We start from the raw sequence: 14510 nt of genomic DNA, 5'->3' as shown, positions 1-14510 counted from the left end.
CAATAACCATAAATTATGTATGCGTTAAATTATATCTTTGTTGGGGGAAGATAAGGCTTTGACCATGCATTAAAATACTACTTCATTTTATTTCAATGATCCTCAAAATTTCTAACTCTTAAAAAGTTATCTGAAATTATCTTTCAAAAAAAAAATTTGTGATAAGTGATTTTGGTAAAAGTGTATTTACTTAATTATTAATACATCTATTTAATATCTTTCTAATTTGCTACTAACTCTAATGCCACAAACACTTAAATTAATCTACATATCTTTTTTTCTCCAGTGTCCAATTCCCCTATCCCTGCCATTATTGCAACTTGGAGGAAGGAAAGTGTTTTCTTATTCGCCTGCTCAACAACTTTGGGGACTTATGAAGAATTCATTTAGTTGAGTGTTAAGGAGAACCCGATCGGTTCAGCGGTTAGCCAAATCCTTTGGTACAAACATACAAACAAACACACAGACAAACACACATCCTGTTACTTTATTATAAGGATGAATGCAATTGAGAAAAATTCAGCGGATATGTAAGATGGTTAATTTAATTTTTGTGTAGATTCTCTTTAATATCCTATTCTATAAAGTAGCAAGATTTGTTGTCTGTAACTACTGAACTGATCGAGTTCTCCATTTTAGTGTAGCTTTATATAGGTCATTGGTAATTTAATTCTTAATATATAAGTTTGATTTTAGGCTATTTCATTTTCAGGTTCATATCTTGGTATGGTTTTAGGCTATTTTTCTGCCCATCCCTTCTCTTTCAAATACAAAGCCGCTAGATGCTAGGGGCGCAGGCACTAGTAACATATTTCAGCAATTAACAACTTTGGCGGTCTAATCTCTCCTTTATTTGTCAAAAGTGGAATAAATCAATATTTATGATTGCTTCGCTCCATATAGACAGTATATTTTTTGTCCTTGTTCGCTTTGTCATGCTTTTAATAAGATTTTATTTTGACAATGACATCTATGCAACTTATATAATATTTTTAATATGTATTTTTTATGTTAAAAAAATGTCTTATGAAACAAAATCAAATACTAGTGATACATTTTTGATTAAAAAATTGAATATATATTTTAAAAAAATTAATCTTTATATTTATAACTGTAGTTATGAAAGTGCAATTTTCATTGAATTGCCCTTTATGATATCATCAACACACAATTGGACGTTGGTTAACAAATGTACGGAGTTATAGAGTAGCTGCGCTACAAATGTAAAACAAAATTTAAGTTGTTTTTAAAAATGTTATTTAGCAATATGGCAAACCCAGGAATTGAAAGGGATTGTACCAATAAATGTCCCCAAAGTTCTTAGGCGAACGAGAGAAAAATGTCTCTAATGTCAAAGGGTGGGATAGTGGATTTTTACACTCCTCAAACTTTGAAACTCCTAGTTTTACTTCATTAATTTTTTAAAAATTACATTAGATTACCCCCTCAAACCTTTAAAACCCCTCATTTTACTCACCTTAAATAAAAAGCTTAGGCGTCCCTTATAAAACTTTGAAAATCAGTATAATTTAGAGTGCATTGTCCCATCCCTCCCTTCCTGAGCAAACCATGAAATAAATAAAATGATAATAAATAAGGATAGAATTATTGCCAAAGCTCCGTGACAACATTAGGAGTGCCCAGGAATGAAGGGATTAGACAATCAACAAGAAATAAATTTTTTCACCATTTGTCAGTGGGTAATTAGCTTTGTTGGAGGGTTTATATTTAGGAAAAGAAAGAGTTGTTGATTAATTGAACAATAACATCAATTGTCCTCTTCTAGATTATGAGCGCCTTTCAAATTATATATTTCATAAGTTGCGAAGCAAATGTACAATTTTTTTTTAACTTAGACCAACAAATAGAACATAAAAAATAATGAATTAATGGATGAAATAGCATTAGGTAGTTAAAGGGGGGGGGGGGCGAAAGTGACACTTTTTGAAACCAAAACTAAAAGTCAAAGGAACTCAACTAAAAAAAGAGTTACAGGTCTGACATTTTGCATGGCAGTTGCTTTATAGGGGTACAATATGGAACTGTGAAGAAACGGCGTCGCAACCGCCGAGAAAAGGCAAAAAAAATGTTGGCGGGAAACGGCGGTTTTCGGCGGTTGCGCCGCCGTTTCTTCACAGTTCCATATTTTACCCCTATAAAGCAACTGCCATGCAAAATCTCAGACCTGTAACTCTTTTTTCAGTTGAGTTCCTTTGTTGACTTTTAGTTTTGGTTTCAAAAAGTGTCACTTTCGCCCTCCCCCCCCCCCCCCCTTTATATTATCTCTATTTGAAAGAAATGACTTGTCAATATGTAATAAATTTGAAACCAAAATCCTATTTCTGCAATGAAAAGAATGAAAAAAGAATGGTAAAATCCTCCCTCCCCCCCCCGGCCCCCCCCCCCCGCCTTAACACTTTTTACTATTGGCTGCGTCCCTACAAACCTATATAGACATAAATAATTAAATTTACATATCATTACCCCAGAATTTAGTAAACAACCATTATTTCTTCTAAAATAATAGAGGGAGCGGGGGGGATTTTAGATGCCCCAAAATCTATTGATAAGAAGTTGCCAAAAATATTTAACCTTGCACTAAAATAATTATATGCCGGGTTGCAACTTGAATTTTAAAAACTTTTTCTAGAAGCACAGCTACTCTATATATATATATAGTATGTACATACGTCCATCACCGTTAAGAAAAAACTGACTATATATTTCATGTTCATTGACAAATTTGAAATCCAAAGATAAAATTATCATTTATGATTTTTAGACTTTTTCTATTTGACTTAATTGTAGTTTTTTTTAATTTTAATTTTTTTAATTTTTTGTTTGTTAGTAGGCTTCGATGTTAAGGTTGTTTTCATTCTTGTTTTATTAGCCTTTGGGGGCATTTTAGTTTAGGTTTTCACTTAATTTGAGTTGCATTCTGGTTTTTCTTCAATTTAAGTGCATTAGGGTTTATTATGTTTTTATTATGGTAGGTAGGTCATTCAAATTTTTGTTATCTTTAAAACTATTTTCAAACGATTTCGTCCAAAATGAAAATTTCAAATGCTCCCTTTCTTTATAGGCATGCAGTAAGGGGTGTTTATTGGTGGGAGTGTTACCCCCCCCCCCCCACACACACCCATAAAAAACACCCTAAAACCAACATAAGACTTCTCTAAAACTGAACCTTAATCGATTAAGTTATTGGTGATAAATGCGGGACAAACAGAAAACCTTTTTTTATTTGCATACTAGCGGCTTCGTCCATGGCATCTAGAAGCTATGTATTTGAAGGAAAAGGAATGGAAGAAAATAGCCTAAAAGTTAGATATAAGAATTGACTAGTCTAAAACCAAACAGGAACTTAAAGAAGCTTCCATAAAATAAAGAACTCAATCGGTTTAGTAGTTCTCAAAATATTAAGCTACATTAAACCTTACTACTTAATATAATAGGATATGTTTTTTTTAAATATCGCGGTTTCTTAATAGTTTAATATAATTTATGTAATACTAAGATGTTTTTAACAAAACTTAAATACCATATAATGACTTTTTCAGCCTTGAGGACGTTAAAAATGAATCATTTTATGTTTTAATTGTTGTGTATGTTTAGTTTATAAATAAGTAATACAAATTCTATAGTTTTATTGTCATTATTAGATGAGAATTTTAGAAGATGATTTAAGTCCCTCCACAGATTATGACGTCATACGAAAGAATAGCCAATGAGAGGCTAATATACACTGTAATTGACCAACGGTAAAATTTATGCTGACCTCTCATTGGTTATTCTATTGTATTATGTCATAATCTATGGAGGGACTTTAATAATCTTCAGAATTTTATTTAATTATGGAGGGGTATGATTGAGGTTAACTTTACATTTATATTACTCAACAGGGATCACAAGGGATAAGACAATATAAACTAATTTAAATCAACAATGTAGATTGCACTCATAGGTTGAAACGTTTGGACACTAAACCTTATGAATCAAGCAATCAAAATTCAATAAAAGTCCCCAAAGTTGTTAAGCCAACGAATAAGAAAACGTCATTATAAAACTTTGTGGACTAGTGTAATAAACAGCCAAATATCCCTTCCCTCCCAAGTTCTTACTCTTTGTTTTTAATTAATCTACAATATGCAACCTCAAAATACAAAATAAAAAGGTTAATTTATTGTCCATTGTCTTATCCCTGTCTCCCCGAGTAAAAGAAACCTTGTAAATCTCCGATATGAGATAACATAACAAGATCGATTGTTTCCAAAGTTCAAATTATTTCTGGACCTATAAGAGGCTTCTTTATAAAGGAAAGTCATATCAGTTAAGCGGCCAGCGAGATCTTTTAGTACAGACAGATATATGTTACTTCCAAGAATTTGTCAAAATAAGTAATGCAGTTTACATCTGAAAATGCCCTAATAATAGAGCAACTGTGTTTCTAAAAGATTGTAAATCAACATTAATTAGAAATGAAATTTAATTAAATTATTATTAATTTTATAACTACTCTATTTGGCGAAGATACTGTATATTTATACCATTAAGTCATGCTTCTTTATACCTAGTAAATTTCTTGTTTATCGAATGATTAAAAATAAATTTCTTACTTCAAAAACATTACCAATGAATAAATAATAATATTTTCAAAATAGAAATATGGTATCCTATTATTGCTGCGCTGCTTATATAAAAAATTGTCCTTATTTTAGAATTAATTTATGCAATTTGTAATTAGTAAAACATTTAAATTCTAATCCTTTTAATCAATGTCAAAAATAATTAGGTATATAATATTTAAAATAAAAAGATATGTGAATTGAAGATAGATTCTGTTTTTTTTTAAAGCAAAGCTTTTCTATAATTAGGGTCGGTCCGTACGTCCGTCTGTCCGAGAATAAAAGCCTTTTTCGTTAATTTAGGTATTTTATGTCCGTACGTCCATTATAATCATGTCTATTTTTACTTTTTTAACAACAAATTATTATATGATCTAATTATTCGAATGTTCTGATATTTGGTATACTGATTCCTGTGACAACAAAGTACAATATTATAAGCAAAGCAACTCTATAATCAAGTCCTAAAATGTAATTATATCTATAAACATTATCCTGTATCAAGAAGTTTTTCAACAAATTTACTCACAATTTTGCTTCGACTCTTATTCATTTTCTTATTCATTTTTCAGTTCTGACACTATCCAAGTGTTAATGTTCATTTGTCCTACCGTTTCAGAGCTTCGCTTTTATGGATGTTGTCATCCTGGTTTTAATTTAAAAGATTAAATCTTAAGCAAAGTATCCGTCAATCAATAGGACTTTATTACTTACGGACAGGCCATCATTAATAAGAAGCTACATTACTCAATTTTTTTTTCAATATTATTATTCTATGTGTCATTTTGAGCATTTTTGTTTATTTAAAATGACTCATTAATAAATACTTCAAGCTTTTTGAGTACATATTATTAAATACATACTTTTTGCCTTATTGGTTGCAGTTCCCCTAGACTTAAGGGTTTCTTAATTCTTCTCCATCCCCCTTAGTTTAATGAACCTTTTAAGAGTGTGAGTTTGGTATTTTTATATGTATTTCTCCTATGGTGTGAACAGGTTTAGACATCCAGCTAATTTTTAAGATTATTTCACTGAGGCTTACAAGTGGCTGAAGCACAGCTACCGAGCACTGCTTAAAACTTACTAGAACCAACACAAAGCTAATAAAATTCAACCCCCCTCAAAAAAATTCCATAGCCCGCGTTCTAGGAGTAAATTGTATTTATGTTTCAAAATTTAAACTGTATTATTTATGCATGTTTTGTATATTTGAAAAATAATTTATGATATATTAATAGAAGCTAGTATCCCAACAAGCGCCCCCCCCTCGCCAAAAAAAAGAAATAAGTTTTAAAATATAAAATGTTATTCCGTAGATTTGCAATTTTGATTGTTTATATTGTCGACAGTCCTTTATCAAAAAGGGGGCATAGATGATATAATATTGACATAACGATTTTCTACATTTTTAATACAAATCTACTTGTTTTGACTTAATAACAACACTTTTTTTACATAGAGGTTGGGGGGGGGGGGGGTCCTATAAAACTTTGAGGGAAGGTCCTGAATAGAAACTTCCTATTAAATTAACACCTGTTATACTTTAGTTCTATATTAATGTATAGTAAAATTATTATAGATCAAGTCAGAAATGCGAGGTTGTACAAAATGCGTGTAAAATATGTTTTTTTGCACGTTTTCATGGGTTGCGCTTTCCGTTTCAAGTTACTTATTGCCAATGATTTTAAGGGATAATGAATAATAAATTAGTTACAGCTCCAATTATGCAAAATTCAGTTGTCTAGTTACCAAAAAGGTCTTATTTGGTATTTTAGACTTGATCCAAAGTTTTTATGTGCATACATGTTATCGTACGTGTTTGGCCTTCGCTTAATTACTAGCGAAGCTTCTTTATACATGTTTTTATTTGTACACAGATCTTTTGTGTATTTAGTTAAAATATCCTTATGAAATCGGACAAAAAAGATTAGACAAACATACGAACGTATACAAATATAGAGTATTAACGCATTTTAAAGATAATATATAATACACCGAACTTATGGAGTCAAGAAGGAGGGGTGCATTGTGGTTAAATCAATCTATAACATGTTATTCCTTTTTTTTATCTGATACTATTTACTAATACAATTGAAGGAAAGATAAATTTATTATTCATTATCCTATCCTTGTTGTACATTAAACATAACATGATAATTACTCTAGTTATAAATTACTTAGAATTTCAGCAATTTTAGTCATTAAGTTCATAAAATTTTAAGTAGCGAAGCTACTTAAAAAAAAAGAAATTTATTTTGCGAACTATTATTCTAATTGTAAAGATTTTTAACTTTATAATAGTGTTGTTGTGCTTTTTATGGACAAATTGTTCTTTTTAGAAGTTTAGAAATTTTGTGAAGGTTGAAAAAATAATAGGACTACTCTATAATTATTGACCCTTGAATTAAAATAATAGATAATGTTCTACGGTTAATAACTTTAAATTCTTATGATAAGGTTTAAAAAGAATAGGACCTTTCTATAATTATCTTTTATTCATAGCTCTAAAAACAGATTAGAACCATTCTATAATTGCTAACTCTAATATGAATGCAATGCTAAATGATAAAGTTACTCTATACCTATAATTCTAATATCAATATAAAAAGAACCATTCTATAATTGCTAACTCAAATATGAATGCAATGCTAAAGGATAAAGTTTCTCTTTATATGTAATTCTAATATCAATATAAAAAGAATAGAACCATTCTATAATTGCTAACTCTAATATGAATGCAATGCTAGGAGATAAAGTTACTCTATACCTATAATTCTAATATCAATATAAAAAGAATAGAACTATTATATAATTAATAACTCTAATATGAATGCAGTGCTAGGAGATAAAGTTTCTCTATATATGTAATTCTAATATCAATAGAAAAAAAAAGAACTATTCTATAATTGCTAACTCTAATATGAATGCAATGCTAATGGATAAAGTTACTCTATACCTATAATTCTAATATCAATATAAAAAGAATAGAACCATTCTATAATTGCTAACTCTAATATGAATGCAATGCTAAAGGATAAAGTTTCTCTATATATGTAATTCTAATATCAATATAAAAAGAATAGAACCATTCTATAATTGCTAACTCTAATATGAATGCAATGATAAAGGATAAAGTTTCTCTATATCTAAATCTCTAATATCAATATAAAAAGAATAGAACCATTCTATAATTGTTAACTCTAATATGAATGCAATGATAAAGGATAAAGTTAGTCTATACCTATAATTCTAATATCAATATAAAAAGAATAGAACTATTCTATAATTGCTAACTCTAATATGAATGCAATGCTAATGGATAAAGTTACTCTATACCTATAATTCTAATATCAATATAAAAAGAATAGAACCATTCTATAATTAATAACTCTAATATGAATGGAATGCTAAGGGATAAAGTTTTTCATACCTATAATTCTAATATCAATATAAAAATAATAGAACCATTCTATAATTGCTAACTCTAATATGAATGCAATGATAAAGGATAAAGTTTCTCTATATCTATTTTCTAATATCAATATAAAAAGAATAGAACCATTCTATAATTAATAACTCTAATATGAATGCAATTCTAATGGATAAAGTTTTTCATACCTATAATTCTAATATCAATATAAAAGAATAGAACCATTCTATAATTAACTCTAATATGAATGCAATGCTAAGGGATAAAGTTTCTCTGTATCTGTAATTATAATATCAATACAAAAGGAATAGAACCATTCTATAATTGCTAACTCTAATATGAATGCAATGCTAAGGGATAAAGTTTCTCTACATCTGTAATTCTAACTCTAGACAATAGAGTAAACAATAATAAACTAGTCAAATACAGTCAATTATGTCAATCCAAGAAAATATTGTAAACATACCATTAGATATTGTATTTTAGTTTTATGGATCATGTAATTTCAAGCAATGTATGTTTTAACAAGGTATCCTAAGGGATGAGACAATGGCCAATAAATTTATGTACATCCCCAATGATTGTACACAAATTTATCCCAAATGTAGATTACAATAAGTGGTTGAAACGTTTAGATACCCAACTTAGTTTACCAACCAATCAAAATTCAATAAAAGTCCCCAAAGTTGCTGCGCCAACGAATAAGAAAACGTTATTATGAAAAATTGGGAACTAGTGTAACAAACAGCCCAATGTTCCTGCCTCCCTGGTTTTAAGAGAGATGCATATGGTTAATTAAAGACAACAGACGGCCGGACATACCTTATTTATAGAATGGCTTCACTAAATAAGTCTAATAGTCTAGGCTATATCATCTCTAATGTTATTATAATTGTAATTCATAAATTTTAAATAAGTATAGGTAGTTTTTTATGCTTTTCATGATAAAATTAAATTGTACTTTAAAATTAATTACATGAATTAACATGTATTTTAAATTTCAGATTAAAACCCTTTTTTGACGGAAATTAACATACAAAAAGTTCCTGAAAAAATAGGCTTCAATACACATGTCAGTGACTTATTAGGTACGGATAAAGATATTAATAAATTGACTGAAAAATTCTCTACACTTATTTTTAAAAAAACGTACTTTGGCCATGGATCTAAAGGGATAAGACAATGGCCGATAAAAGTACGTACATCCCTAATGATGATACACAAAATTTCCCATACTGTAGATTGCAATTAGTAGTTGAAACGTTTGGTTACTGAACTTAATTTAATCAAAATTCAATAAATGTCTCCAAAGTTATTGAACCATCAATTAAGAAAACTTTATTATAAAACCTTGTGGACCCGAGTAATAAACAGCCAAATGTCCCATCCCTCCCTGTTTAATAGCGGATCAAAAAATACAGTTAAATATGTCATATTTAGTTATTTATTGTCAATTTATTTATAACTTTATCCGTAATATTAGAAAACAAAAGAAGATTGTATGTTAATATACTAGTTGGATGGAATAATGTAGAACAGTAGAACAGCCTGAAAACAGTTAAAATCAGAATAATTATAATTTTAAGGTAATGTTATTATTTGATAGTAGCGCAGCTACTCTGCAGTTAATTGTGTCTGTCCGTTTCCAATAGAGAGAGGAGGGTCATTGGATTGTAAAAACCATGGTTTCTATAGGTTTTATAATTATCTTTTCTTATACGTAGACTTCAAACTTTGGGTCCTTTTATTGGTTGGTTCAAACTAACATTTTACTAATGATTAAATCTACATGAGGTGCACATTTAATTATTAATTAAAAGGCCAGTACATTAATTTTTATCCTGTCTGAAGCATATAAGCAGATAACCCGTCCCCCTCCCCCTTCCCACCAATTACATTATTACCTTTCCAGGTTTCTCAACCCCCCCCCCCACCCAACCAAAAATAGAGCTTGGATGTCTTTGCTCGTAGATTTTGGGAAGAAAGTAGATTAATTTAAATAGCAACGTTACCTCCATACCTAATTATTAAAAAATGATGTAAAATATAATTAGAAATTAATTAAATTTAAAACAATAAATTAGTAAGTTACATTCCTAATTAGTGTTTTTACAACAAAGCAAAAGATTTTTAGCTAACAAAAAATAGATTTGAGACATTAAAACATTACTTTAGCCTAGATAAAATGTTATATTTAATCATTTCCTAACAAAACTAAGTTAAATCTCAAATTTGAAGATGGTATTATATTTATTTGTAACAAAATTTTTGTTGACTTTTTATATTGCTATTTAATGTCGCCAAAAAAGGAGAACTTTTGTTAAAAGCGCCTTTTCTTATCTTTTTAATAATTCCTGGTCTACTCCACAGGAATTCAGTGATAGTACAATGTTGAAAAATCAATTTTCCTCCTCTATCTTGTTGTTCTGGATAATGAAAGTGCTGTATATTAATTTAAATGCCATTAACATTTCCTCAAAGTTTGCCTCCATTTTTTTTATTTATGAATCTGCAGTCAACATTGTAAATAGGTATTAGTTGTCTATCGCAACGTATTATAGAGAGCAAGCCGTGGATATCAAATTGAAAAAATATAAGATTAAAACAAGTTTTGTTAGCCCCGAGAAGCCCAAGGCCCGGGCTAACAAAACTGGTATTAATTTTATGATTTTTTTTAATATTCGAGAATAATTGTCTGTGATATAATAATATACATGATTTTTCAGTATTGATGAGAACCGGTTCTAATCCATCGGAAATTAATCGGTTTTGAAGCCATACTTGACAAAACTGTTGCTATATTTTCTTTGTTTCCCTGAACTATGTTCCAACACAGAGTAAAAGTTGAGAAAGATAACTGGTGTGCCTTCAATTCCGCATAATATTTCACATAATGGAATGATCATTATCGCACTTTAATAATACAGAACAAATCGCCCCCTTCCCCTTTTGCTTTACTCCGATAATAGATTACCAATCGAAACTCGTTATAGTGCCTATAAAAGATAAGGTCATAAAATACAAATGACCAAAGATAGGCCAATACATCGACTAAATTACCAATGGCAGGGCAGTATACATTTTAATTAACCAATGTTAGGCTAGTATGACGTCATTTTGTATAGGCACTATAAAAAGCTTCCTATTCATCCTTCTTTAATTAATTGGTTTTGTGTCTATTTTTTACAAATGTTATATGAAAGATAATTAGCTGAAATGGTAGGACACCAGAGATAACATTATAATTATGTCCTGGACCTTTCTGTGTGTCGTGGCTTTAGACACTCTAAAAAATGATTATTATTCTTTTTTCAACCAATGCATATTGTTTTTACATTTTCAAAAAAAAAAGGATTTTTAGGATTACTTTACCGCCATTTTTAGGACCCGCAGACCATTGAAACAATGGTATCCAAAATATGTTTGTCTGTCTGTCCCTTAATTGTATAGTTATTCTTAATTTTCCTTGACTATTTCAATCGAATTTTAATTTCGTTTTTCGCTAAAAGCATTAAAAAAGTTTTTTATTACATCGTATTACAGACATCTTTCCGCGAATATAATGATTAAAAACATTAAAATCTTATGATTTAAACCAGATTTGTTAGCCACGAGGGGCCGAAGAAAATTAGAAATAATCATAGTTTTTTACAGTTACTCCAAGGGAAGAACTAAAAAAGGGGAGTGGGGAGAAAAAGAAGTGATTATCTTTGAAGTTATTCATTGCTAGTTTTATGTTATAGTTCTTACATAATATCCTTTTTCTTAAATAAAGTTAATGTTAAATATTATTAAATATATAGAGATAGGACAATGGACAATTAATTAATTTTTATTTGAACTTATTATTGGCAGATTTATAGTATAGTTTTTACATAATATATTTTTTCTCTAATTTAATATAGTAGATGTTAAAGAATTTCCTTATACAAAAGTAAAATGATTTTTGTCTGTCTGTAGCGAAGGATCTCACCAACCACTGAATATAATCACCTGATATGGTTCTCCTTTACAGCCATGATTCTAATATGTATAGGGAAGGTTTATTACTATTTTGACTGAGGGTACCTCCCAAAAAAAAACGCCCCTAGAAAAAATATATCTTAAAAAATTCTTTCTCTATTATATAAAACTAAAATTTAAAAAAGATTGACTTCCTCCAATGTACTTTATGGATATGATTAACCTTGTTTGTTTAACAATATTTTTAAATCATTTTAGGCTAGGTTAAAAAGCTACAATGGGAGAGACAAACGGAAATGGACTATCAGTCCCAGAAATTGAACTTATCATAAAGGTAGAAAAAAATCATTGTGCTTTCTTAGCACAGCTACTCAAGAATAGATTATTCTGTCAGACGGTTATTCTATAAGGCTTTAAGATGTCTTATTGTTTATCGATAGATTTTAAAAAAATAAGAATTAAAAACTAATAAATCCGTCTAACGACATAATTAGTGATTTGTCGACAAATGTCAATTACAATAACAAAACTAAATGAATAAGGTTAAAAATACATAAATAAATCGTAATTACAATCTAAGAGAATAGCTTTCATTTATTCTTAGATTAATGCAATTTTAAGACAAAATTGTCCTTGTTAATTTAAAGATAATTTTAATTATAATCATTTTAATTTGCAGGCATCAGGCATTGATGGCAGAAGGAAGGGAGCATGTATATTTTGTCAGGTATAATTTATAGTGATGGACAGACAAACAGGCAGACACCAGTTATTTATAAAGCATCTACATAACCAATAACCTATTCCAAATAAAATTGAAAACATTTTAAAAGGTATTTTTAAAGATCATGTAAGTATTGAATCCATTATTATACTGTAGTAAGGATTTTTCTTAACCTTAAGAATTCAATGACTACTGAACCTATTTAGTTCTCCAAATTAAAAAAGCTTCACATAGGTCACAGGGTGGGTTTAGGCTATTTAATTTAAGATTCATATTATGGAATTGTTGTAGGCTATTTTTTAAATCTAGATACTAGAGACGTAGGAGCGTAGCCGCTTGTTTATCATAAAACGCTATTTTGATAATGATGTCGTTGTTTTTAGGAATATTTTATGGACCTGTACCTACTAGCAGAATTGAAGACAATTTCTTTAAAAATCACAACAGTTGATATGAAGAGACCGCCGGCAGATTTCAGGTCAGGACGTACAGACATTTATGTGTGAGTTGTAGAAAAGCAAAGCTATAAATATGTTTGAAATTAAATTCTTTAGTTTCTCTAGCTGCAAAATATAAGTTTAAGCTCCCCTGGCTGTTTCCTTTATAAAATATATGGACCATCACCCTGACTAACAACCCAATGTGTTCTACTCTATTTAAAACACCCTTAACAAGGGTCTACATACCCGGATATACCCCTCTAAATAGCAAATTAGGATGTCAAGCACCCCCTAATCGAAATCCTGTGCACGCCACTGAATAGGTTAGGTTAAGTTGAAGAAAAGGTTGGAAGCACCCCGTAGAAATAAAGTTTTGTAGGGATAGTGATGTTCAATAAATAGGTTTGAGTAAAAGCACCTGTTCTTTTGTTAAAATTTATGGACAAAATTATCCTTGTTTTCAAAAAAAATCATTATTCATTTTTCTCACCTTTTTATTGCTTAATATTAGAATGATGAGTGATTTATATTCAATTTCATTTTTGGGTGTGCATACAATTCCGTATACGATCACTTTACAATTCGCAAAATAAACATAATAACAAATATATTAAGGAGGGGTTGTTTAATGAAAAGTGTAATGCAATGGGGAAAGGGAAGATTGTCAGGGATCTTAAGGGGTAATACAATAGCCGGTATATTGATGTACATCTAAAATGATGATAAACATAATACCCCTTCCGTAGATTACAAGTATGGGTTGAAAAGTTTTGACACTCAACTATATGAACCAAACAATCAAAAATCAATACAAGTTCCCCAGGTTTTTATGCCAACGAATAAGAAAACGTTATGAAACTTTGAGGACTAATGTAATAAACAGCCCAATGTCCCCTCCTTTCCTAGCTGTTGAGCTGTTGTAATAAATAAATCGCAATTCTGATGATTTTAAGATGTGAAAAATGTGCGGAAATGGATGAACACTCATTTTTATAACTTTATGGTAAAGATAAAAAAATTGTGTTTACTTTTTGCTATTTTCTGATAAGAATTTCATTTATACATTTAATATAGAATTACTTACTTTGTTATAAAAAGAGTAATATGTATCGTTTGTAATTAAAGCAATGGTAAAGATTAAAAAATTGAAACAATATAGTGTAATACAGTAGAAATAAAGATACAGATAGATGATCTAAGGACTGATCAAAGTACCGACAATCGATATATTATTGCTTGGATGTTGCACTAGATTTTAATGTACTCAAATAAAGAGATACTCGCAGATGCCTAAAATAATAATACTCCACATCCTCTCCCTTTACCCT

General features: G+C 29.6%; 1 protein-coding gene across 2 annotated transcripts in view; it reads left to right on the top strand.

Annotated features, from left to right (window-relative positions):
• Positions 1 to 14510, top strand: part of LOC145334352 (chloride intracellular channel Clic-like) — a 426064-nt gene that overhangs the window by 394934 nt on the left and 16620 nt on the right. Inside the window, exons 1-5 of one of the 2 annotated variants that reach the window (XM_080179779.1) lie at positions 9058 to 9143; positions 9539 to 9641; positions 12277 to 12352; positions 12698 to 12745; positions 13126 to 13220. In XM_080179779.1, the coding sequence (XP_080035905.1) occupies positions 12296 to 12352; positions 12698 to 12745; positions 13126 to 13220 (200 nt within the window). In that variant the 5' untranslated portion in view covers positions 9058 to 9143; positions 9539 to 9641; positions 12277 to 12295. Of the gene's footprint in view, positions 1 to 9057; positions 9144 to 9538; positions 9642 to 12276; positions 12353 to 12697; positions 12746 to 13125; positions 13221 to 14510 lie in introns of those variants that run through there. The other variant, XM_080179780.1, reaches the window with a different exon arrangement.

This window comes from Acartia tonsa, chromosome 12 (assembly GCF_053477335.1).
Source record: "Acartia tonsa isolate MP-2025a chromosome 12, ASM5347733v1, whole genome shotgun sequence".
In the NCBI taxonomy this organism is placed as follows: Eukaryota; Metazoa; Arthropoda; class Copepoda; order Calanoida; family Acartiidae; genus Acartia; species Acartia tonsa.
The sequence above is the reverse complement of the archived record's forward strand: the minus strand, read 5'-3'. Positions and strand labels throughout refer to the sequence as shown.